At 38.1% G+C, this 25120-nt stretch overlaps 3 protein-coding genes across 5 annotated transcripts in view; 1 reads left to right on the plus strand and 2 right to left on the minus strand.

The window, feature by feature from the left end:
* LOC124167833 (DNA polymerase epsilon catalytic subunit 1) overlaps positions 1–996 on the minus strand; it is a 58986-nt gene extending 57990 nt beyond the window's left edge. The window contains exons 1-4 of the mRNA XM_046545870.1: positions 805–996; positions 606–729; positions 311–529; positions 8–237 (exon numbers count right to left, since the gene is read on the minus strand). Of these exons, the coding sequence (XP_046401826.1) occupies positions 8–237; positions 311–529; positions 606–729; positions 805–878 (647 nt within the window). The 5' untranslated portion in view covers positions 879–996. The remainder of the gene's footprint in view (positions 1–7; positions 238–310; positions 530–605; positions 730–804) is intronic.
* Positions 997–1071: 75 nt separating this feature from the next.
* On the plus strand, positions 1072–9379 carry LOC124168299 (speedy protein 1-B-like). 2 transcript variants are annotated; one of them, XM_046546451.1, is made up of 5 exons: positions 1072–1516; positions 1602–1746; positions 1873–2047; positions 7865–8102; positions 8889–9379. In XM_046546451.1, exons 1-5 carry the CDS (start codon positions 1333–1335, stop codon positions 8999–9001), a joined length of 855 nt encoding a protein of 284 aa, XP_046402407.1. In that variant the 5' UTR covers positions 1072–1332; the 3' UTR covers positions 9002–9379. The 2 variants fall into 2 exon arrangements, with proteins under 2 accessions (XP_046402407.1, XP_046402408.1); XM_046546452.1 differs by having other exon boundaries at positions 7865–8018.
* A 5617-nt stretch (positions 9380–14996) lies between these two features.
* The window catches only part of LOC124167699 (ubiquitin-associated domain-containing protein 2-like), a 28033-nt gene continuing 17909 nt past the window's right edge, over positions 14997–25120 (minus strand). Inside the window, exons 5-8 of one of the 2 annotated variants that reach the window (XM_046545690.1) lie at positions 23223–23466; positions 22405–22632; positions 20016–20139; positions 14997–15754 (exon numbers count right to left, since the gene is read on the minus strand). In XM_046545690.1, coding sequence (XP_046401646.1) covers positions 15435–15754; positions 20016–20139; positions 22405–22632; positions 23223–23466 — 916 coding nt within the window. In that variant the 3' untranslated portion in view covers positions 14997–15434. Of the gene's footprint in view, positions 15758–20015; positions 20140–22404; positions 22633–23222; positions 23467–25120 lie in introns of both variants that reach the window. The other variant, XM_046545689.1, reaches the window with a different exon arrangement.

Consider the following 25120-nt stretch of genomic DNA (forward strand, 5'->3'; position numbering starts at 1 on the left):
ATGTTACCTTATATCAATTATATTTTCTAACTGGTTGGTGACTTTTTTGGCTACGGAACCGGATGTGTTTTGCATTAAACTAGATGCCAGCATCTCAGTGTAGAATGTATTCCCTTTCTCTTTCTCACGATTCTTGTGTGCGGCCGGAGCAATTTCTTTCCTTACTTTCATCAAGTCATTCACCGTGAGGAATGATAATTTCAGGTATTTCTGCTTCAATCCGACTAAATGATTTGGCTACGAATCAAATAAAAATAATAAGCACCAGTCAGTTACCCAGAAGAGTTATTCTGGAATATACATAACTTACCAAATCTAAATCCTCTTTGGAGACAGTCTCAACTTTGGCCAAAGTGCCACTGTACTTTTTCGCCAAATAAGCAGACACTTCTTCCGTGCATCCCTTTTTAGTTAGTATTAGGAAGTAAGGCATGTATGGAAGAGATGCTTTGAACCTGCTACCATCCTCCCGGATGAAATAATAATCCACAGCACTGATTAACCGCTTGTCCTCATCGAGAATCTCCGTCTACAATACAAATATCAATAATAAGGTCACAAATAATGACACATAGGTATGAATCCTACAGACAGAAAATACCTACCGTGTGCATATTGATGAGATATCCGATATGCTCGGCGCGATCCTTAACTCTATCAAAACCGTACTTAGAGTCGATGACATCATTTTCAAGGGACTGCCTTAGCCTTAGTTCTGAAGTATCCTCTCTTTGGAACACAAAAATATGGTTAAACTCCGCCTCATTAATATCTGAAATGAATTGCGAAGTTTTCACAACTTACCCAGTTCCTCCTGCACCACCTTTCCAATTTTTTCCCTTTTCCGGTCGGTACTTCCCACTATTTTGAAGCACCATTGTGTAAAAAAATAATTTCACAGCATGAAAAGTAGGAAATTTATACACTAACGATAAACATTAACTTTGGTGAAAGTTTAGCATAACAAAGTAAATCCCGCCGTTTTGACATCGAAATTTCAATATACGGTCGACCATGGGTGAAGTCGATACTTCGAATCGCGATATATCGATTTATTTAGCAGAAAAAGTATTCACGGGCGCACCTTATGAATGTTGTCAACTTGTTTACGTAAATATTTAACTGATTCACTTTGCTGATCTCTCCAATGCTAACTATTCCATCGGCAGTCCAAGTTGGTGTTATTTTGGGCATTTATATTTGCGAGAAGAATAACTTTGTGAGTCAATCTGTATAAATCCATCCCATCTTTACTTCAGTGTTATTCGTTGACCCAGTGCCTCAAATTTACAATTTCCTTTGTATAAATAATTTTCTTGAAGAAAGGGCTCAATGTCTGTAATGCCTTTCCTTAAAATATCTCGAAGTAAAGACAATTCGGTCGTCGATTTGCTTTGTCATGAGACTTTAGATCCTTATGATGAACCTGTTCCAAAGATGCAAAAACTATCCCATAAAAATGTCGAATACGTTCCCATAACTGCCAAAGATATGGAGTTTTTTTTTAATTTGTTAGGTAAGGAAAACAAGTGCCTAAGTCGCTGATTTATTTTTCCGTGGTGCAATCTATGTTGTCATTTGTGGTCTTAATTTATTTTCAGAGGATGAAGTTATTGTTGAATTCTTGGAGTACGATGAATTCTGCTGTTTAGCTGACAAATACCTCATTGCTATGGTCATGACGTACTTCAAGAGAGCTGGCCTTCCACATGAAAAATATAATACATACAATTTTTTCGTTGCCCTGTAAGATAAAACATTTCATTTGAAAACTTCATTGTGTGATATTACTGCAGTAGCTTTATTTATATCCCATCATGTGACATGTTCTTAATTTTTCTTTTTTTTTGTCCCAAAAAATCTTTATTTTAGTCATTTAGCTCATGATATGGAAGAGGACAATGAGGAATTAAAATATGGGTTTGTTCGGTGGTTCTTTGGAAATGATGATTGGGAAGGACAGCACAACGAAATGCTGAGAAAAAGAGATGAACTCTGGATGGCGATGAACTATAGGGGTTTAGTCAGCAAAAAGTGCTGTGAAGAGGTGAGATAGCATTTTTATGTATTCATGAAGTAAAACTTCCAATTTTTTTAATCAAATACATCCTACCTTACTACTGCAATTGTGTTACATTTTCTAGTCTGTCTTTTGAAATACATATTTAGAACATTATGAGTGCACGATGAGGAATTCTTTGGTACGTCATCAGTGGGTTTTATTAATGGTGCTATGAAGTGAGATTCCGAGGCATCTAATGTGGCCACTGAAAAGATCACCTCTAATCTGATCTTGAAGTGAATTTCCTTTCTCTTGAATCTGAAGTGTAGCTTTGGAATATAAATATATACTAGAGCAGATGTGCTTCCCTCTTAAGCATTTTCTACTTCTCTACAGAAGAAAGGGAGGCCATATTGCTCTGGCCATTTTTTATGTTCTCAAAGGTTGGGTGAGGGAAACTGGAGCATAAAATGTCACCAGACCAACAAATGTTCTTAGGTGGCCATGATACTCAATATTCATTGAGTTCACCAATGTAAATCAGATATGAAAAAAGAAAGTGAGCTGACTTGTCATGTTGTATTTACCAACATGGATTTGACTTGTTCATTTTCACGCATTGATGGATTCTTTTATTTGGATTTTTTTATTCTCATTGATGGATCAGCTATATGCGTTTACCATTCAGACCAGCCCCATCAGTCACAGCTGAGACTTAAAGATTTCAGGCTGGTTCGAAAGTGAGATGACTTGGCCCACTTACATTTTCCAACTTTTCTGTGATTTGTTTACAAACCTGTACTGAGTCAGCAAGAACAATTACATTTTCTTTGCAAACATGGTAATTGACTGCATAGGTCAATTATATATTCATCATCAGGAACTGCGTTAAGAGTTAAAAAATCTGAAAAAAATGTACCCACACACACATTCAATGTAGGTCATGATTTTCAAATTCCTACCTAATAACAGACAGTCAAAGGCCAAAATGGATTAGAACCAACCAGAGAACCAGATTGAAAAATTCCTAGAATACAGGAACTCATAACGACCAACCATCTACATAATTAATACTGAAGGCAGGCACATAGCCAGGTGGGGGCTTTGGGGGACATTAAGTCTCCCCTCATAAATTTTTTCCCTTGCGGTGACAGCCTGCCCTTAGAAGACAAATAGCCAAGTTATCCTCCAACTTCTTCCGTGTTAACTCTGATTTTCACAGTCACAACACTAGATCAAAAAGTGACATTCACGGTTATCTGTATTCATTTAGACAATGCCAGAAGGGACCATATCACTCTATTGCTGCAATCTACAATAGGCTTCCCTCTGATATGAAATCCCTTTCCTCAAAAAAGGTTTTTAAGAATAGATTGAGAAACTTGCTGTGTAACAAAGGTTATTATTGTGTCCAAGAATTTTTTAATGGTATTTTATAAATGTTATTAGTGTTCAAGATTTTTTTTTGATATTTTGTAAGCTGTGTTTTGTGATTCTTTTATGTCTCTCTGTATCTTGACGAAACCCATGGATAATTGTATCCCGACGGAGTTAATAAATATATTATTATTATATGTACTACTAAAAGATGTGGGATGAGATCAGGGTCTCATATCTAAATTCTGCTCTGAATCTGAAAATATTACCTCCTGCCACGAAATCCATGAAGTGTAAAAATTTTAGAAAAATAAGTAAGCTTTCAGGAACATATGTCTATCTAGACCAGACCACAAATCCTACGGCAGTTTCGGTAAAATCCTAAGTCTACTATATATTCCAGCATTACATATGTAAATAGTTCATTGAATGAAATGCATGGTTTTTCAATGTATGCTAACTGACAACAAATTACCAGTGTAGGCAACTACCAAACTACCGGGTACTTACGTAATTATTATTATTATTATCCATATAGCTAACTCATTTAAACAAATGAGTTGGCATTTAAAGCATGAGTTCATCATGCACCAATGCCGCTGGTAAGGTTATAAACCCTGAAAGGAGGGAGCCCAACTACCCTCGGAGTCCACGATAAAACGGAGTCCTTGCTAGGAAGGATGGTAAAAGGTTGATGTTGAGAGTGTGTGATTATCTGCGAGACCCTTCTTAACAAATGTCCTGCAAAAATGCTCCATACAGAGGGGACGGAAGAGTTTCTTAGGGCTCAGTCCAGCATAGTCATGCTTAGGAGAAAAAACTACCATCTCGAAAGGGTTAACCCTACCTCGTAGCCTCTGAGTCCCTGGTGGTTCGCAGCCTAATTTGTGTATAAAAGCTGCATAATGCTCTTTGTTCACTTGTAGCTGTTATGACAAGTCATAAATCTTTCCATAGTATTTTATTATTAATACAGACCTTAAACTGATAAAATTTAAAAATGCCCTTCAAGATTAAATCAGTGACTTCATAAGACTTCTTGACGTAAGTCTGTGGCCAGAGAATGCTGGCATCGAAAAGTTTATATTAAGTAAAAACCATAAGATAGGTAAAGTTCCCCAAGTAAAGTCTTGACTAGGGCATTTTGCTTGTGACACCAATGTTGGCCTAACAAAATTAAAGGTTTTACACCTAAACATTCAGTGTTTACGTTTCAAAATTAATGTTCTTGAATTATTCTTGAACGAGCATAAGCCTCATGTTGTTTGTATCTCTGAACACTGGTTAAACTCCAATGAGTTAAACTCCTTCAAAATTGAGGGTTTTAATCTTGCCTCCTCTTTCTGTAGAACACTGTATAAGAATGGTGGTGTGTTGATTCTGGTTAAAGATAGCATATGTGTAAGAAACTTTAGATTTAATAATCCTAGTAAGGAACTTGATTTTGAATGTTGTGGGACTCAACTATTACTTGGTGATACTGATATCTCTGTTGTATGTGTTTATCGTTCCCCAAGTGGTGATTATTCTCTTTTTTTGAATCTGCTGGATAATGCTATCCCAGCTTTCATGAAAAATGCAGCCAACACAATTATCTGTGGTGATTTCAATGTTGACTTCAGCTCGAACTCCTCACAAGTGAGGCAATTACTCGATTCTTTCAGGACATTTAATTTTTCCCAAACAGTAAATCAAGCTACTCGAGTTACCAGATCTTCTTCCACGATTATTGACAATATTTTCACTGATAAGCCTTCAACTGAAAGTATTATCCTTGATACTTATTTCTCTGATCACAAAGCCCAACTGATTGAGCTTATTACACACAGCAATCCTAACCCCCCGGCCAATAAAGTTTATTACAGACGATCTTTCTCCCTTGCAGCACAGTCACAGTTTAATAGTTTACTTCATCAGCAATCCTGGAATTCTGTATACACAGAAGATGCACTTGATATTAAATTTGACAACTTCTTAGGCATTTTTCAGTATTGTTTCGATGTAGCATTCCCTCTAAAAGCAATAAAATCTTCAGTCACATCTAAGAATAAGTGGGTTACTGATGAAGTTAGGGCCTCATCGTTGAAGTTAAAACAGGTCTTCCATGAATTAAAATTTAGTGACTCCCAGTCCCTCAAAAAGTATTATAAAACTTTAAAACGTGAACACCATGTTTTAGTTAATGAGACAAAAAGAAAGTTCAACATGCATACCATTAATTCCTCAGATAACCGAAGCAAGGCTGCCTGGAATTTAATAAAAAATTCCACTACTTCAAAAGCTTCTAAATCCTCCATTGACGTGGTTTTGCATGACAGCTCTTTAATATCAGACAAAACTGTCATAGCCAACTTGCTCAATAATAACTTCCTGAATACCATCAATGATCAGCAAGCTTTCTCTAACCCCCCAAAGAATCCTGTTAACTCTCCTAACCTCAGAATTCATTATTCTCAGTCTATCTTCCTTTACCCCACAGATGAGAAAGAAATTAATAGCATACTGACTAAAATTAGTAGGAAACACTCTGCTGGTTATGATAACATTCCTGGCACCATATTGAAAGGAAATGTAAAAATGGCTATTATGACTCCACTTATATATTTGGTTAATGAGTCACTGTCACTGGGTATTTTTCCAGAGAAATTAAAGGTAGCAAGAGTTGTCCCAATTTTCAAGAATGGTGACCCCCAAGATATGAATAATTACAGACCAATTTCTGTTCTATCTGTATTTTCAAAGGTTTTTGAACAAGTCATCTTTAACAGAATCTTATCGTTTTTAACTAAATTTGATATTCTCTCTAAAAAACAATTTGGTTTCATGAAAAATAGGTCAACTGAAATTGCCATGGCTAAGTTCATTCACAATGTTATTAGTGAACTTGACAAACACAATTCTGTTACAGGAATCTTCTATGACCTAAAAAAAGCTTTTGATTCTGTGGATCATGAGATCTTACTTTCTAAACTTGAAAGCTATGGTATCTCAGGCATAGCAAATCAGTGGATAAAATCCTTCCTAACAGGTAGATCTCAATCAGTGAGTATCTTCTCCTCGACTATAAGTACTTATGCAACATCAACCCCTTTAACAGTCACTAAAGGTGTTCCACAAGGGTCTATTTTGGGTCCTCTTCTTTTCCTTATCTATATTAACAATCTTCCCTCATATTTTAATGGTGGTACTGTTTACATGTATGCAGATGATACAACCTATTTATTTTCCTCGAAGTATTTTAACTATGATGTAGTACAAGGAAACATTAATGCAATGTGTAAATGGTGTGATGATAACAATGTGGTCATAAATGATAAAAAATCTACGTTTATTCAGTTTCATACGCATCAAAAGAAAATAACCTCTACTCCACTTCTGAGGGTAAATGGCAAAATTTTAAGTTCTTCCACTGAAACAAAATTCCTGGGATTATATGTGCATGAATCATTATCGTGGGAAATTCATATTGATACTCTTTGTACCAAAGTGGCATCTGGATGTTACCTCCTTAGAAGGATCAAATCGCTCACCGACACCAACACGGCCCTTTCTGTCTACCATGCGTATATCCATAGTAGGCTGAAATATGGAATTGTGGTCTGGGGCCACTCTCAACACAGTACTAGACTTTTTAGACTCCAGAAATGGGCCATTAGGATCATTCAAGGTATTTCTGGTAGAAGTAGCTGCCGGGAGCATTTTAAATCTCTGGGTATTCTAACATTACCATGTATATATATTTTTTCAACTATTGTTCTTATCTGTCAATACAAAAGCATGTTCGAGATTGGAGTAAATTGTGATATACATAATTACAACACGAGAGCATCTAAAAACTTCAGGATTGTCCCCCATAATCTAAGCATGTATTGTAAAAACCCTGTCTATGCTGGAGTGAGTTTTTACAATGCATTGCCAAAAGAGTTAAGGGAAATACGCTCTATGAGCACCTTTAAGAAAAAACTGTACTTGTATCTAGTGAGCAATCCTTGTTATTCTGTTGATGAGTATATGTCATTGCATTTGAATTCCTAATTTTTACTTTCATTGTTTATGTTTTGTGTTGTACATACTTGACTTGTTCTATACATGCTGTCCACATGTCCTGGAATCAATAAAGAATTATTATTATTATTATTATTACTACCAAAGTTCCTCCTGAATCAAATTTATGTTTGCCTGTTCGTTATAATTATACATATTTTGTTTCCTTGATTACTCAAATAGAAGCAGCCAACTAAAAACTAGAATGTTCTCCATGTCCAGCAAAATTTTCCATAATTATTTGGAATGTTTATGGTTTTGTGGAAAATTTTCACATTAAACGAACATTGAAAATTTCTCATTATATCAGCCAATTCTGCATGGCACTCTAACACTAATGACTTGGGTTTTCTGATATATCTTCCAGAATTAGAATTTTTTCTTTATGAGTAGAGTTTACGATGAATGCTGTTGGCATCTGCCTAATATTTTTCATTTCAGGTGGTGGCCATGCTTCCAGAGCATCCTATTTGGCTTAGGCAGCGGAAGGAGATTTATGGAGGAGCAAGGAGAGATGGTAATTTTAAATGGAGTCCAACTAAACCAGTGCCTGGCACACCTTTTTCACAAATTAGCACGAGTGCTTACGAAACAGGTGATTATGATGATGACAATGATAGCCTTTTGGCATTATCAAGAGAAACTCTAGCAACAGAGGACATGAAATCATATGTTATCAGTAAGTTAACATCAATTTTTAACTCGTACCAGTCATATTGTCACTTAACCTCACAGGAATCAGAGAAAAAAGATGTTAGCATTATATTCCATAGCAAAGACTGCCTTCATTACTGGAGACTGAGCTCATACACGGTTGTGGCAAGATTCCAGAGCTTAAATTACCTGAGTTTTCAGCAACTTTCCACTGACTTTTCTGTCACTTTGTCTCAATCATTTCATTACATTTTTGCTTGATGCAGCCAATTACGACCTATTTCACTTATGATTCAAGTTTGGGTAGGAAATACATGCACATCACAGTTCTATGGGTTTTCCAGAGTAGCTTATATTGCAGCCAAAATTTATAAGAGAGAAACATGGTTGTGGCGGAGCTCTTAGTTTCGAGTACCGGCCACCTGGCTGAGGGCAATGCCCTGGGACCCTGAGGTCCATGCAGCTGCCACCAGGGTACGTGGAACCTAATGCAATGATACACGAACCTTAATCTTCCTAATACAATGGGTGAAATGGTTTCATATCATACTAATGCATTTTAATGGCAACTTTACTGCAATATTTTGTGCCAAACATACAAGCCCTCAGCCAGGTGGCAGCATGGTGTTTCTTCTGATCCGTGCATTATAACTTTCGTTTCCCTGATATGATAGACAAGACAACCTGACTTTTCCTCGATTATTCTGACCTGTAAAAATCCTATTAATTAATATGTATACTTAAATTAATGACCTACGTAAATTTGACCTCCTTATGCAAGAATGTATCTTCTCTCCTGGTGTTTCTTTAGATGGGTATGGAAGAATGAAATGCATCAATGAAGAAGTCAAATATTCTGAATTGAGGTTTTTGGATGAATCAACTAAAAAGTTCACAGCGAAAATTTCATGTTATGAAGAATAATCCTAGATGCTGAAAGTGATGGAGCACGAATGTATACTAATCTTTAAAATAATTTTTAAATTATAATATTTGTTACAAGTAAAAAATATTGTTCTAAATGTTATGGTGGGATAGTTATGTGCTTGTTAAATGTTATTGCTGCTATATATTTTATGTGATTCTATCTTAACCAACCTTTATATTATTATCCATCACACTTGTTCTGTTTCATTCTTTTAACCTTGTTGTTACAGCTGAATGAATGTTCAGCAAAAATTTAAAATTTTAGTTTTTAATGATGTTGAGCATTGTATATATGTAGATTTTATCAGGGAGAACAGTTCTTCCAAAATATTTAATGAATAAACTAAATGAAATAAATTTTCCTACTAAGCTTGAGTCTTTGTCTCCCATTATTTTAATATGCTTTATTTCTCAACTTCTTACGTTCAACACCTTTGATCATCACCTTCACAGATATGAATACATGTTGTTAAATCCTGACTTCATTTTTGCGTTCGACTAAGTCCTCATACTCTTTTTGTCAATGCATGCATATTCTTTTGGTCCGCCTATGCATCCTCCTCATCGTCTATTCACCTTTCCTGCGTGGGTCTCTTGAACTTTCCTTTATGCCTACGCGGTGCGGATTGTGCTGACGGCAAGGAATGCATTTTCGGATAGACGGTGCGTGTGCACTCTCATAGAAGGAAAGCCTCAATGTCCGCACTGTGCTGATTCTGCTGGGAGTGGGAACCGCATTTCGGATTGCCGATGCGTCTGCACTTTTCAGCAAGGAATGGCGTACCGTTGGAAGGTTCTCGAACTCACGGAGGGGGAGGGGTGGTCGGATGTGGGGATGCCTTAAAAACAGCACGCATCATTGACTCGAGGTCAGTCATTGTTTAGGCAATTCGTCATCCGTCGTTCGTGAGTCGTCATTTCGTCAAGAGTTGGGATCCGCGTAGCGGGGGCCCACAGGGCCGTGGAAGGGAGTTCAACGATTGACCCGGGGAAGTCGAAGGAGGAGATCACTCTCGCCCAAGAGTCAAAGGAACCAAATACACTTCTTGTGGCAAACCCGGGGTCTTTCATTTCTACCCGATACCGTCCCTCCTAGAGGACCACCTTCGCTGCTCGGAATCCCTCAGCGTCAGTCCAAGATCCCAATTCTGAGCCGCCCCTAGTCAAGCTTCCACGGGAGGACACGACAATATAGCTACTAACCCTTCACCATACAAGATCAAGGTCTTATTATCTGCAAGATTCAAAGCTGTCTCTTTTGTGTGCTTGATGTACTCATATGGGAGAGTGATTTTGACTAGTCTATTGTTGATTAAAGACAGTCATTAGGGTGTATGCCACGTGATGTAACGGAGTTGCCCCAACGTTTCGTGACCGACTGCTGGTCACTTCTTCAAGGGAATGGTGTTGGAATTTGGTTCTGCTGCCTTTTTATTTAAGGCATATTCATGAGCTGCTGCGAAAGCTTCAATCAAGAAATAGTCTATTCTATTTGCCTTGACCAGGATTAGCATCCAGATCTCCTGAATTTGAACAATAAACTCTGCACAACTTAGCATGGGAAAAAGATGCTTTGGTAGTTCAAGTGGCACACCATCTAGCCTGAATTTGGAAAATTCAGGTTTGAATCCTGGTCAAGGCAACTGGTTTTTCTGCTGTAGAATTTTCACACTATAAGCTCACTTGTAGGAGACTCTGTAAAGGTACCCTAGTGGCTAGTCTGAATGATTTGTTGAAAAATGGATAATTGTTTTACAGCAGGGTTATCAAAGCAACAAGAGCAATATTATAATGTCTTGAATCCATTGTAAGTAGTACTATCATACCAGAATTTTATTTGCATCTTCGTTTGACATGGAAGATGCATCAACGAGACAATATTTCTTTTACCCTTATTCCATGACAACCAAGAACCACTATGTACATAATCATATAAACATATATCCATGTAAGGCCTTGTCTTCATATATACATTTGTGGATCTTAGGTATAAAATGATATGACATAAACCTCTTTCATGAAGTACCGATGAAATGCATGGCTTGACAATTTCCCTTTGCATCATATCCATTCACTAGGATAATTAACAGGTCTCTAATTCTGCAGTAAGGAAAAAACAATACTAAAACAGTAACCTGGTTATTATGATGTAATACTTAAAATTTTCCAGCAAAAAAAGACAACGATATTGAATACTCTTAACTTCATAATGAATATGCATGAAAGCTGTGGTCCCTACCTTACTTAAATCAACATCTATGGAAATTTTATACATAATACGATATCTACAAACCATAGTCAGGGGATATAAGTCACAGAAAAAGAGGGTGGTTAGCCATTCAACTCCTAATCAACAGCAAAAACAATTTAACAAATTATTGTCTAGGCCACTATCTTAAAACGCTATAGTATTTACATCCCTTAAGGTATAGCAAAAATAATTGATCAAAATGTTTTTTTGATGCATTAATTTTCAGTGATAAGGCTACCAATTGCATTTTAATCACTTTTTTATAACTGAAAAAATGATTTGACCAATCAGAGCCCAAAGTGATTGCAATGCCTTGCCCAGCCTTCATTGAAATGAGAGCCAAACTCTTGGGGTACTATGAAAACTTAGGAGAAAGGGATGGTGAAAATGACAGAAAGATACAGAAAATTATGGTGTGAGCTCTCATTTTCCCTGTCTCTGTAATGCTGCTACATACTACAGTACTCCCTCAGCGACATGGAAAAAGTGATCACTCCAGAGGTCTGTTTGAAAAGTATCTGACATTAACCACGGTGAAAAAACTGGCATGCTTGGAAAGCTGGAAAACTAATCACCGTCAATGTACTCTCTTTATGACCTTACACACTTCTCCCAGCAGCACTATTGTACTATTGTAGAAAACACTCTGAGATGACATCTTTCAGAATTTAGTTTATCTTGGTTGTCGTTGTAGCCATAAATTCCTTTCTTGTCCGAAATCCCACTCCTTTCAATGGTCTCTTGAGTTGAGTTTGATGAACAACCAGAAGTCTCAGGGTATCATATTAAGAGATTGAGGAGCCTACTGAATCACAGGAGACTGGTTTTCCACAAAAAAGCCGAAATCCAGAGCAAGAAATATGGAGGAACATTGCTGTGATGGAATCTCCAGTTGAACTCAACTCTGGTCTTTTGTGCCAAGCAAAATGATATAGGCAACTTGTAGTGTTCTTCGGTGATATTTTGATCCTGTGGTGCATTCTTCTTGTACACCAAACGGCGCGAGTCAAAGAAAGCGCTTTGACATTGGCCAGCCTTCGTGACTTTGAATGCTTCCTCTGTGACAGCTGGGATTTGGTTTCCGGGTCATACCTGTACACCCAGGACTCATTATCACTGAAAACGATGTTCATGAAGGCAGTGACACTATTTGTGGAGTCCCGCTAGTCCTGTGAGACTTAAATACTAAGTTGCTTTTGCTCTGTCATGAGCATCTTTGGCACAAATGGAATGAGCGAAAAAAGTGCCGATGAACACCTTCTGCAATTTCTTGGATAGTCATTAGATAGTAGTGATGGGTAGGATGGGATCATTCAGATGACCAAGAGGGTCATTTCCTTACGTCGTTCGTAAGGAAATGACCCTCTCGTGATCATGGACGTTCTCCATCAGTCGCGACAGTCGGTCGTTCATGATTGTTTCGTTTACAGCGCGGTCATTTCCAGATGCAGGTCATTCATGATCGTGGTCGTTCTCCGTCAATCACCAGCTATTTGGTCATTCATGAATGTTCATTGCATAGGTCATTCTCAAACACAGTTCATTCCCTTTCATTCCTCGAAGATGTCGCGGTTGATGATCGTCAGTCACGACTTGCATTGGCCTTTTTGACCGCTCTTTTTACTCGTGGTATTGAAATGCATGGTATTGCAATCACTTTTAGGGGTAATGTTCGTAATAATTGTAAATTTTTCTGTAATCGACATTTCGGGGTACCTATGGCGTACATAACTCAAGTGATATGCCAAAAATCTTGAGAGAGCCCAATTTCCTCTCATGCCTTTCAATCAGTTCCATTATTTCTTATGACTTTCCATATAAAAATATTGATCATGAACCCTATGTCCCACGAATGATTGGAAATTATTGTTGTTATGATTCTGTATACTGGAAAATAATAAAAGAGGTACAATGAACAACATTTCATGTACATTCTGTATTTATGAATGCTTTGGAAGTAATTGAGATAAAAATTAACTAGTTTCTGGTTTTAACAAATGAAAAAACTTTACAGGTCAATAATAAGAACAACTCGTCTTTATTTGGGCTAGATGGAGTGTATGAATGTAACCCGTCGTCAAAAATACATGAAATAAGTGTAAGGAAAGGTATACATAAGTGTGAGAAAAACGATGGGAAATAAGGCAGTGATATTATATATGCAAAAAAACCACTGCAGGAAAATACTCACAATTGAAAGGTAGAGTGAAAAACCTGTGAAAGCCTGTAGATAAATTACGAATTTAACTACAGCAAAAGTATAGGATAGTAACAATGCATGTAAATACACAAAGTTACAAAAAATAATTTTTCTCTCCAGATTAAGAATTTTACTCATTTCCTAATTGGGCAGCGCAGCCACTTGATGCAGTTCTATTAGTATTTATAATACATACATTCAATTTATTTTTAACGAGCAACATAGATATTGCCCTTAAGAAGAGAGCGATCAGTGGGTCATGATTGCCAACAGCTGTTGTAGAGTAGTGATTGCCTCCTTGGTCGTGATTGTCTACGCGGTCGTAATTGCCGTCCACTTCCCACAATCATGACCCATTCATTCATGACCTGCCCAAATTCAGAATGCCCAAATTCATTGGTGACCGTGATTGGAATCACGAGAATGACCGACTAAGCCAATCACTATTAGATGGTTTTGCATCAGCAGAGCACTGACTTCATTTATGATCTGGTAATTTCAGCATGTTGATGGTACACCGGAGCTTGGTCACTGTTTACCGACATCTGTAAATGGTTTGTACCACTTCTATGACTCTGTAATATTCACAGTATTGTCAGCGAAAGCCATCCTAATCTTCTGTAAGGTTTTTATCTAGCTGTCCCCCAGTTTCTGACAAATTTTGTTGCAATAGCACTTCTTCAGTCATTCTGTCATTTTCCTTGCAATGAAAAACTAGCGACAGACTACATATTACATCACTCAAATTCTCCTTGCCAGCAAGAGATGGAATCAACAGACATGAAAAAGTTCATGCACGCAAATGAAGGTTCAAGGTAGGCTTACGCAAGTGCACTTGATTTATATACATGTTTTGATACTTTTCTAACAGACCTCTTATTTCAGACTGAAGAGAACAGATCAAGAGCAAACAACATCAAGGAAGTGTTCTTCACACGAGAGGCACAAATTGGATAAAAGAGGAAGGGAATAAGCCACACTTCAGACACTAAAATATGACACTTACCCGGCAATCTAACAAATAAAAAGATTAGTAAAAGTATTCAATAACAACAACTTGAGGTACATTTCAAGCCCGACCACAATTATGTTACTTTATGAGATAAGTGGTAATTGGGACATTTCTTGAATTAAACTACATTCTTCGTAAAAACTTTTGTGGGTACTCGGCATGTTAAATAAAAACTTTTGATCTATATCTCCTCGTCAATTTTTGGGTGGCCCCAAGATTACTAGTTGATTAGTGATTTAGTAAATACATTGATGTTGCTGATTAGTAAAATAGGAAAATTTTTGCAATATTCTTCTTCCACTATGAATTGCCTCTTCTCATCTCACAGCTCCCAAGTCCTTTAAACATTTCAAATCAAATTATAAATTCTCTGCCCCTACCCTATAAAACATGCATAACTGGCATTGACCCAATTACCTTATCTATGAATTTGAAATATATTCTGCAATTCATAAGGATGAGACTAGATTCAAAGGAATTAGGCTGAACCCTAGCCCAATCACAAAAAATTAAATTCATAACTAATTAATTACTTTCCACTAAAATATAATTTATTTATACAACTTCTTCACTGTACAATATAAAAAAACCTTCATGTCACATTGTTACACTTAACAATCCCAAAAAAATCTGACCACTGAGACCTATGCTCCACACAAAACAAATAAGGACTTAGTCTTCAAAACAATGGGAAACAGGGATTAGATTATATTTACAGAAACTACAACACGACAAGTAATCACAAACAAATTTACATCTTGCACTTACTTCAATGAAGAGACCAATTAAAAATGCTAAAAACTGGAAATCTGGAAAAGCAGTACCTCATGTACTCTAAGACTTTGGATGGTTGTCACTGGCACCAGAACACACTTCCATTTGTGCCTGTTCACGTGGTAAAACACTTCTGGCTCAATATCTCCTGAGAAGTAATTTTAAAACCTAAACACTACAACAAAGGCATATTTCATAGAGGTGCTGGCAATTGGACATCTCCTGAGGAACTTGGCATTGAGACAGCATCCTCTGCAGGAGGCTGTGATGTTTCCATCCTTAGTAACACATTTGTGGCCTCGATGAGGTCAAAGTTTGTACTGATGAGTGCTTTCTGGGCTTTGTCCTTTTGAAAACCCATATCCACTAATTTTGCAACCTTTTCGGAGTCAATATTGTCATTTGTCCTCCGATTCACATCAATGCCACCATTAATTTCCTCTTCTGACACATTCAGCTCTTCTATCTCCACACCATCACCCCTCTCACGACCAAAATCTTCTGGTTCAAATTCTTCTGACCAAGAATGAAATGACAAAATGCAGATGATTACTAGCTACACACAGTCAAGGCAATGTAACGATTGATAGTTATTTTTATGTCTTAAGTAATACTGTTATTGATTTGAGTTTTAAGTTGAATTTGATGTTTATGTGGTATGAAGAGGGATGAGAGGTTGCCAAGGGGTTTTTGTGGATGGTGACGGGGATCTGAAAGGAAGGAGACGAGGAAAGGAACAATTGTTTGATGTTACAGCATTCATGTAACAAGGGCTGGGCAAAATACAAGCCAAGGAGTATTTGCAATACAAAATACCTTTGACTTGGGTATTTTAAAAACAAACTGCGAAATAGTCTTTTAAATACCTTTCAAAATACAAAACACATTTGCATGTAAACAAAAGAGATCTTAAAAAAATATAACCTGCCTTGGCACATAATGGATTAATTGTGCGAAAAATTCAGAGAAAAAAATCGCCTTGACCGGGATACGAACCCAGATCCCTCCATTTCTGGCTGAGTGCTTTAGCCATTTAAGCTACCAAGGCATCATTCTCCCCTGTGTAAATTTGTGGACTATGCCAGAAAAGGTGGTATGGACTGCTGAGCATATAATGCGACTAGCAGTCCAAATCGTTCGCACGGTGCCACAGCCATAGAGCACAGGGGAGAATGTCGCCTCGGTAACCTGGCTAAAGCACTCAGCTGAAAATCGAGGGATCCGGTTCAAATCCCGGTCAAGGCAAATGATTTTTTTCTCCGTAGATTTTTCGTACAACTTGTGCATTGTAGGTGACTCCCGTAAAGTTATCACTGTGGCTAGTCCCCGTATACTTCAATACTACTGTCAAAATCATTTATATTGCTTCGCTGATTTGGGGTTTAAGTTGCGAGTGTGAAAATCCAAAGGCTCCAACTCAATGATGACAATCACAATCACCGGCGAAATACTAATGATTATGGCAGCATTTTTCACTTAACGTAGTTCATTTTCAGAACAAAACTTAGCCACCTCAAAATATCAGTCGGAGACCAAGTCCAAAAATTGTTAAACCAAGATGGCGGAACTTTGACCTCCCTAAAAACTCGGAAACAGGGCCTCCAGATATTTACAACCACCTTGTTTACAGCACACCAGGGCAAGGGACCAAGTCTGAGACTTATATGCCTAGTCATCCCAGGGAGGGGTTTGGTGAGGAAGGAACAAAGGGAAAGAAGTGCCACCACGATAGGGAACCAACCAACACCTCAAGGGTGAGGATAGAGTTGGAAGGGAGGGGATAGGGAAACCCCACGCCATCATTAGGGCGACATGGGCTATTACTAGCGAAACCATAATTTAATGTTTCAATGGAAAGGAAATATTTTCCAATGGAAGAGAAAAACCCTTACGTATTCATAGTTTCCTTAGTAAGCTACTAACGCCTAAGTAGCATTCTAAGTAGTAGCATACTAGCAAAATGGTATTCATAGATCGTTAGTAAGGGCTACTAAGCTTAGTGTGCTACTATCTTAGTAGCCGGTTCTTAGTCGCCCTCAGGCCTTGTCTAAGGGAGCTACTAAATATGGCGGACCGTTGTGGATGATCGAACTCCGGTTTTATTTGCATACTGTTATAGAGTTTTTACGCATTCGTGCCAAAATGGAATACGAGAATCCATTCTTCAATTAAGGCAGGCAACGTATGTAGTGTAGTTGTTGACAGGAATTGAAAGTTTTTTGTAGCTGCGAGGAAGCTACGACTTGCAGTGAATTTGTGCCTCTAGTGTAGATTTTCCATAGATAAAGATGGCAAAGAGTTTGAGGGTTCTAGGTGAACCCTTCAAAGGATACAATGCACCGGGGCCGGGAACCAAGCCAGTGGCTTATACGCCCGATCACCCGGGGAGGGGCTGGAGAGGAAGGAAAAAGGAAAGAGGCCCCGCCGCGATGGGAGCCCGCCGACGCCTCTGGGAAAGGATAGGAACAGAAGGGACGGGACGAGGGAAAAACACCCCAACGCTATAGAAGCGAAGGCGGCCCTACTAATTAGCGAAACCAAGCGTAAGCAATTAATGTCCTACTGATCCTAGTGGATTTTACTATGAGGAAGAAAAATCCATCGATCGAATCGGTAGATAATATAAAGATGGCAGTTCAACTACCAAAGGCCATAGCCATATTCCAATTCCAGTATACCACCTCACTCATCTCCTGAGAGGATGTATCACCAGCAGTCGCCATAAGGAAAAATATCCGGGGAGGGGGAGTAGGGGCTTCAGACCCCTAAGGGGGCATCCATTATTTACATAGACGTTTAGGGAGGGGGGTCAAGAAGATGGAATAGAAGGAGAGTTGGAAGAGAGGTGAAAGGTGGCCACATAGAACATCCTTACACATAAACGCATGCACTACGACTGGTTCAATTACAGATGCTTGAAAATTGAAAGAAAACCCGACCCAGATAATACTGTAGAACCACCTCAGAAAAAAAACAGAGTTAAAACACTACACAGTTCCATGACAAGTTTGATTGAGTCGTCTGGTTTCAACACAGAGTCATTTAATAACAGAAAGCTTCTGTTTCATGAGGCTGTAGAGGTCAAAACTAGTAGACAGCATAAAATTTCAAATAGAACTGCACAAAATACTTGTTTCATGTTAAAAATATGTGTAAGCATTCCATAAAGAAATGCATTATTCCTTCCACTTGACACATTATAAATAGTTTGTTGCAGTTTTACTGCAGTTAAGAGCATTTATGCAGCAGTAAGAATGAAAGTTTCAAACACATTGTGAGAAAGCAGGTTGCTGGCCAAAACTACAGGAATAGCCCAGCAAATGGGAGAGATAGACATCAAAATTATCTTGTCATCAGCATTTTGATTCAAGCTAACATAATTCCATGGAAATATTGTGACGGTCTCGGCCAGTCCCAGTCCCTGTCCTCACCCCCTCTCCTATCTCCGTAATCCTCACCCCTCTCCTTTCCCCTTCCCCCTAACCAAAGCGTGGAGGGAAGAAGGCAAGGGAGAGTATGTGTGAGTGAATGAATGGGATATTGCTTGAAGGTCAAGGGGATGTGTGACGAATGCCCAAATGAGAGTTTTGCCTCCGCCTTCTTTGTTTTGAGTGTGCATCAAAACCCCCCCTTCCACCTCGGCACATATAAAAGACAGGTGGGACTGTAAAGAGGGTCACTTCTTTATTTTATGTGCTATTGATTAAGTGTGTTGCTCGAGAAGATGTACGAGCAAAATAAGAGATTGGAGGAGATGAGAGAGAGAGAGTCGACATACAGGGGACGACAAGGCAAGACAGACCATCAGCTCCCACATCCCAAAGTGGTCACCAGGAAGGTTATTTGGGCAGCCAGGCCACAGAAATTGCTGTTTCCAAGAAAGAAGGAGACCGCACCAAATGGTCCAGCCTTTGTCCAGCCCGAACCACAGCACCAAAGGATCGGAGTCACCCAGTGGTCATCCAGATCATGTAACGTTATATTGCCCTGACCCCAGAGAGATACCACCCCTGTGTCCGAGCGATTGCCCCCATCCGAAGCAATAAACAACTGTTAAGGTAGCTTGAGTACCGCACCGAGGCCTCAGTGATTTGTCTCCAACCCCATTAATATTTATGCTCAGAATTAATCAGCATTAGCAAGAAGCAATCAGTTAGATGTGTTATAGGGATGGACTTTATTACCTCCCAAATGTTGATGTATAATCAAGTGCAGTAATTGTGATAAGTCTGCTTAACGGCATGAAATTTGGTTCCTGTTTAAACAATTATTGTTTTAATATTGTAAGTTAAATTGTCGACTGTGCCATCAAGTCAGCATTCATTTAACCATCACTAGCCATATCATTTTTCATTCATCAGGGTAAAACTGCATGTAAGTTCTTGAATTTTTGAATATATGTTGATTCATTGTTGAATGAAAGATCCTGGTTGTTCTTTGGTGTCTCCACGAAACCTGTTTCCCCAACCTCACCTGCTGCGAAGTCGTTACTCATCCTATTTCAACTTAGGATCTTTACACCATGAGATAAACTGTGAACGGGAATCCCCCAAATTTTATTTTAATCAAATAAATCCTTTGGTAAATCGTCCTTGGTGGCAACTCGTCAAGAAAGTGATTTATCGTTTATGGGTGGTTTTCGTGGTCTTCACCCGGGCGACCCATGGTGAACCATTACAATATAAATTATACAATTTTTTGACCATAAATTCAGGAAGGTAACATATACACACTTAAGGTTTCACACAGGATCAAACTAATGTTACTCTCTCACCTTCATTTTCTAATAAGTTATGCTGCCGCCATGATCCAAGAAACCCTCCAAATATATTACCGCCATTCTGGTTTCCCATCCAGTAATTGTCAGGATAAACCAATGTTTCAGCAAATCCTTGTCCCTGCAGGAAAAAGGATTCATCAATTTTAAAGAGTACAAATATGAAAATTTCAAGAGAGGCAGCACCAGAGTTAGTGGAGTAGCCAGGAATTTCATTCGGGGGGACATTAAAAAAAAACAGGGTACTAAGTGGAGGATATTATCAACAAATATTAACACTTATCATAATCGAAAAAACCGTATTTGTCGAAGAAATTTTTTTGTAAATTCAGGATTTTTCAATATTTTGTTTTCTTTTAAAAAAGGAAAGTCATTGTGTTTTTATAATTTGGGGGAGGGTCCAGACCACCCAGGCCTCCCCTACCTATGCCACTGATCACATTAAAAGTCTATGCCATAGTAGAAGTATCAAAAATTTACTATTCAGACAACACAATCACTTAAACTATTCATATTACCAGAGTGGGTCTTCTTTAAATGTTTTTAAATGTATCTTAAAGACTTAAAATTCAGCAGATCAAAATTAAACGCACCCTCCGCAGGTACTGGGAGTGACAGTACTTAAAAAAACGTGGTAAAATGGGGATGTAAAGGAATCAATCACTCTTCAGATAAATTGATGTATTACTTGGGTAGTTTTCAGAAAATCACAAAGAAAATAATTATTAGCTTTCGAAAATTCAGAAATTAAAATTAATAACTTGATTAACCTTCTGTCAGGCGCAATGTGCCTGATAGGCACATATACGAAAAGACTTCATTAAGTCAAAGCATGGCTCAGAGCTGCAACTTGAAATGTTAATGCACTATTATCAACATAGTCTAACACTTAAACGATGTCTTACATGTAGTATATACACCCCTTTTCACTCCTTCATAAGATTCCAAACCGATCCACCTAGGTCTGATTTAACGTGCTCTTTAGGTAATTGTATTTCACTAAATGTATTCAAGTATCGAGTAGTATAAATTGTAGAAGCATCGAGGGAAAATGCCTAAAAAAAATATTCTGCCTATCAAAAATACATACCTTTAAAATGGTTACAAGTTAGGGCACAATGAGCTTCTCTGATCCAAACTTAAACAACTTGTCGTGAGGATGGCTGAAGTCAAACTAAGCAAGAAGGCTGCATAGAGCGTTTAAAAACAAACAGCTACTATGAGCGTCAAGGGTCTATGCCGCCTAATAGCGCAAAGAAATGAAAAAGCACTCGTGCTGTGCCTGTCAGATCCATTGCACCCGACGGAGGCTTAATAATCAGAACCCAGAATGAGAACCATGCTAGGACCCAAAAAGATTTAGTACCGACCCATCCAAATTTTTGAGTTTTCTTAGACATGGAAGCTTGTTTTTGTGAGAGTGGCATATAGTAAGAATTGCATTATAATGAGTTATAGGAAGTCTACCGCCAAAAGGCTTATGATTTACATGTTCAACGATTTTACTGCCAACCCATTTCAGGTGGGATGTACGAAGACTGCCAAGGCTATTTTCCGGAATTAGCAACATTTCAGATTTAAAAATTTTTCAGCTACTTAATTTTACTTAATACGTCTAGATTTTTTTCCCAATTCTTAAGATATATTTACATCTTATAACCATAGATAGATTATGGGGGTCTAAATGAATTACAGCCGTTGAAAAGGCCACAATCACGAAAAAAAGTGAAATAATTCGGGCCCCTTGTAGTTTTCGCTCAACCAGCGAGGGCTGATATATCGGTCCGGAGGCAGTAAAAGGGTTAAAAAAATATGGATATAGCGAAACCAAAAAGTCCCTCCCACAATATGTGCTTGGTATTATGAGTAGAGATACGTGAAAATCGCACTTTCATTTTTATTTTATCGCACTTTCAATAAAAGTTAATCGCATTTTGTAGCGTCTATTTTTTTTATTTTCATAATGAGGTAGATGACGATAATTGTTGCGAAACACAGTTATATTACAAAATACAGAATATTTTAAATAACTATGTTGTAGAACAGTAATAAATTGAGGAATAAGACATATACATAGTGGCGGAGGTGTAGCTTGCCCGTGCCCACTAGTTCGCGGCCACGTAGAGTCCCAGCCAACTAGCAGATGGCCAGTCGCTCACATGCTTTATGCGGTGAGTGTCGGCGGAGCATTTAAACTGCGCTCGGCACAAAATGTACGAATTTTGCCGTCGAAAAGGCAAATTTACGTAAAAATATCATGGAAGTCCAGTCGTCGCATCTATGTCGCATTTATTTGTGCACATAGCATCTATATCGCGTTTATCGCATTTGCGATTTTTACGCATCTCTATTTATGAGGCTGAGGTCTTCAGAGTGGTGTACTGACCTGTCTTCTGATTTGCCGGTTCCATACTCCATCGTCCGAATTGGCTGGATGCTGCACCCTTGCCCACCTACTTTGCTCACTCCCATTATTATTGCCTCCTTGACCGCCTGGTGGTGTTGCATCAACAAAGAGTTTCAGGAATAAATTACCTATTCTAGCCAACCACCCAGGAATAAAGATCAACTTCTGAATATACAGGAAGTTTTTCCTATATAAAATACCAGCCACCTACAGAGAAGAAAAGAAATTTAATGGAGGACTAAACATGAATATGCAAGTTCAATAATTACATCATTCATAACTTTAAAAATCCATTAATACCAATAAATTTGATGAATAATTCATATTCCATGCACTTAAATAACTTCTATTCGTTCTTCAAATGAAAATTTGTACAGTATGGTACAGAAGGCTGGCACTTATTTTTCTATGATGATTCGATTTAAAAATTAGTGGTCTCAAAATGTGCGAATTGGTGACAAAAAATTATAAAAAAGTTCCAGATTCGTGCAACATCCATAATAAAAATATAAGTTGCAGGGTATACATTTTACCATCTCATTTATTTATATCATTAATGGGATTCTAAAGAATGTATCAATGATCTTTTTAAGTTCTGGTAAAATATAATACATATAAGTATAAAGGATAATCTGATACATGATCGTGTGCTGAACTTTCTCTGCACTTTCAAGAAAAAGTATACATGCCCTTTAAAAATATGTAGAATATGTTAATTAGTAATGGAAAAATTCTACATACTTTTATATGAATGCTAATACACTTGAAACTGATGGCAAAAAAAAAGATGAACTTACAACTCCTGTAATAGCAGCAATAAATGAACTGACAGATGACCATGCTAGCTGGAATCCAAATAAGTATGTAATTGTTTTTGTGGAAATTGGAGGAAAGATTGTTCCCAGCACTGCAAAAGGAGCATTCCACTGCTGGTTGTCATAATCTAAGGACCGCTGATGATTGTTCCGATTGGAACCACCCTGTGTGGTATTTGGTATCTCCTTGTAGAAATTAACGAAGAGTGGAAAGAGAAGTCCATACCTGTAATAAAAAAGAATAAAACCAAAACATCATTAAACAACAACAAAAGAATATGACCACCACAATCATAAAATTCACTTCAAAATCTGAAACTTGATTAAAGTGTACCGGGACTAGCCACGGTGATAACTTTTTACGGAGTCACCCGCAAATGCACAAATAGTGTGAAAAATCCACAGAGGAAAAATCATTCGCCTTGACCGGGATTCGAACCCGGATCCCTCGATTTCCGGCCGAGTGCTTTAGCCAGTTAAGCTACCGAGGCGTCATTCTCCCCTGTGGAAATTTGTGGACTATACCGGACAAGGTGGTATGGACTGCTGAGCATAAGATGCGACTAGCAGTCCAGGTCGTGCGCATGGCGCCACAGCCGGAGGGCAAAGCCCGAACTTTGAACACTAGAGGTGTTCGCTCTGGACTTATTAAAGTGTACCGGGACTGGCCACGGTGATAACTTTTTATGGAGTCACCCGCAAATGCACAAATAGTGCGAAAAATCCACAGAGGAAAAATCATTCGCCTTGACCGGGATTCGAACCCAGATCCCTCGATTTCCGGCCGAGTGCTGTCCGGCATAGTCCACAAATTTCCACAGGGGAGAATGACACCTCGGTAGCTTAACTGGCTAAAGCACTCGGCCGGAAATCGAGGGATCCGGGTTCGAATCCCGGTCAAGGCGAATGATTTTTCCTCTGTGGATTTTTCGCACTGAAACTTGACACTGAAAAGCTCACCTTGTTACAGAAATAACACTCCAATCCTCTTAATCAAATTTAACATGAGTGATCAAATGCGTTGTATTTCAATCATAATAAATTGCTTTGTTTTGAATTGACCATTAATCTATTGGGAATATTCAAAGCCGCAAAAACCAAAATAGTTAGCTGACGTCTAAATTCTATTTAAGTTCAGCCTTGGTATTCATATAAATACCATGACATTAATAACATCACCATACTGCATGTACATATATAGAAGTTTATTTGCTCTGAGAAGCACCCTTGGAGCAAAAAAAAAGATACAAGCTACTGCTCTGTGGAGAGTTTGTAGTTTACAAAACGATTGAAAGCACTAGAATAAACAATGGATACAGACTTAAGTTTCAAAAATACATTGAAATAATAAGTTAGCTAAAAAATGGTCAATGTAATACTTTCTATTTGTTTCAAACAAAAAATTAGAGAATTCATAATCTTTGATTTGGGATCATGCCCATCCCGAGCTCACAATAAAAACAATATGCGTGCACAGGGCCGGATCAAAGGAGGATCCCAAGGGGATCAGGCCCTGGGCGACCTACCAAGGCAGGACAACCCACTAAGCATGAACCTTCCCCCAATATAGAGGTAAATCTCACAAAGTTGGAAAAACAGAAAAAACCACCACATGAGGGATTCGAAGTGAAGCAGGGTTGTTTTTTGGTTAACGTGTAGTCGTCAACAGTTGTGTTTATAAATGATTAACATAGCTCAGTGGTGCAGCAAGAGGGGTTTTGAGGATAAACCCCCCCAAAGCTCAGGGAAATTTTTAAGTTTCATCTATTTTACTTAATTGGATTAATATTACTTATAGACAAGTGAAAGGATGAATAAAATATCCCTCAAAAAGCCGTAAAACTCACCATTTTGAACCATTTATCTAAAATTTTTTCTGA

The sequence above is a fragment of the Ischnura elegans genome, chromosome 11 (assembly GCF_921293095.1).
Source record: "Ischnura elegans chromosome 11, ioIscEleg1.1, whole genome shotgun sequence".
Lineage (NCBI taxonomy): Eukaryota > Metazoa > Arthropoda > Insecta > Odonata > Coenagrionidae > Ischnura > Ischnura elegans.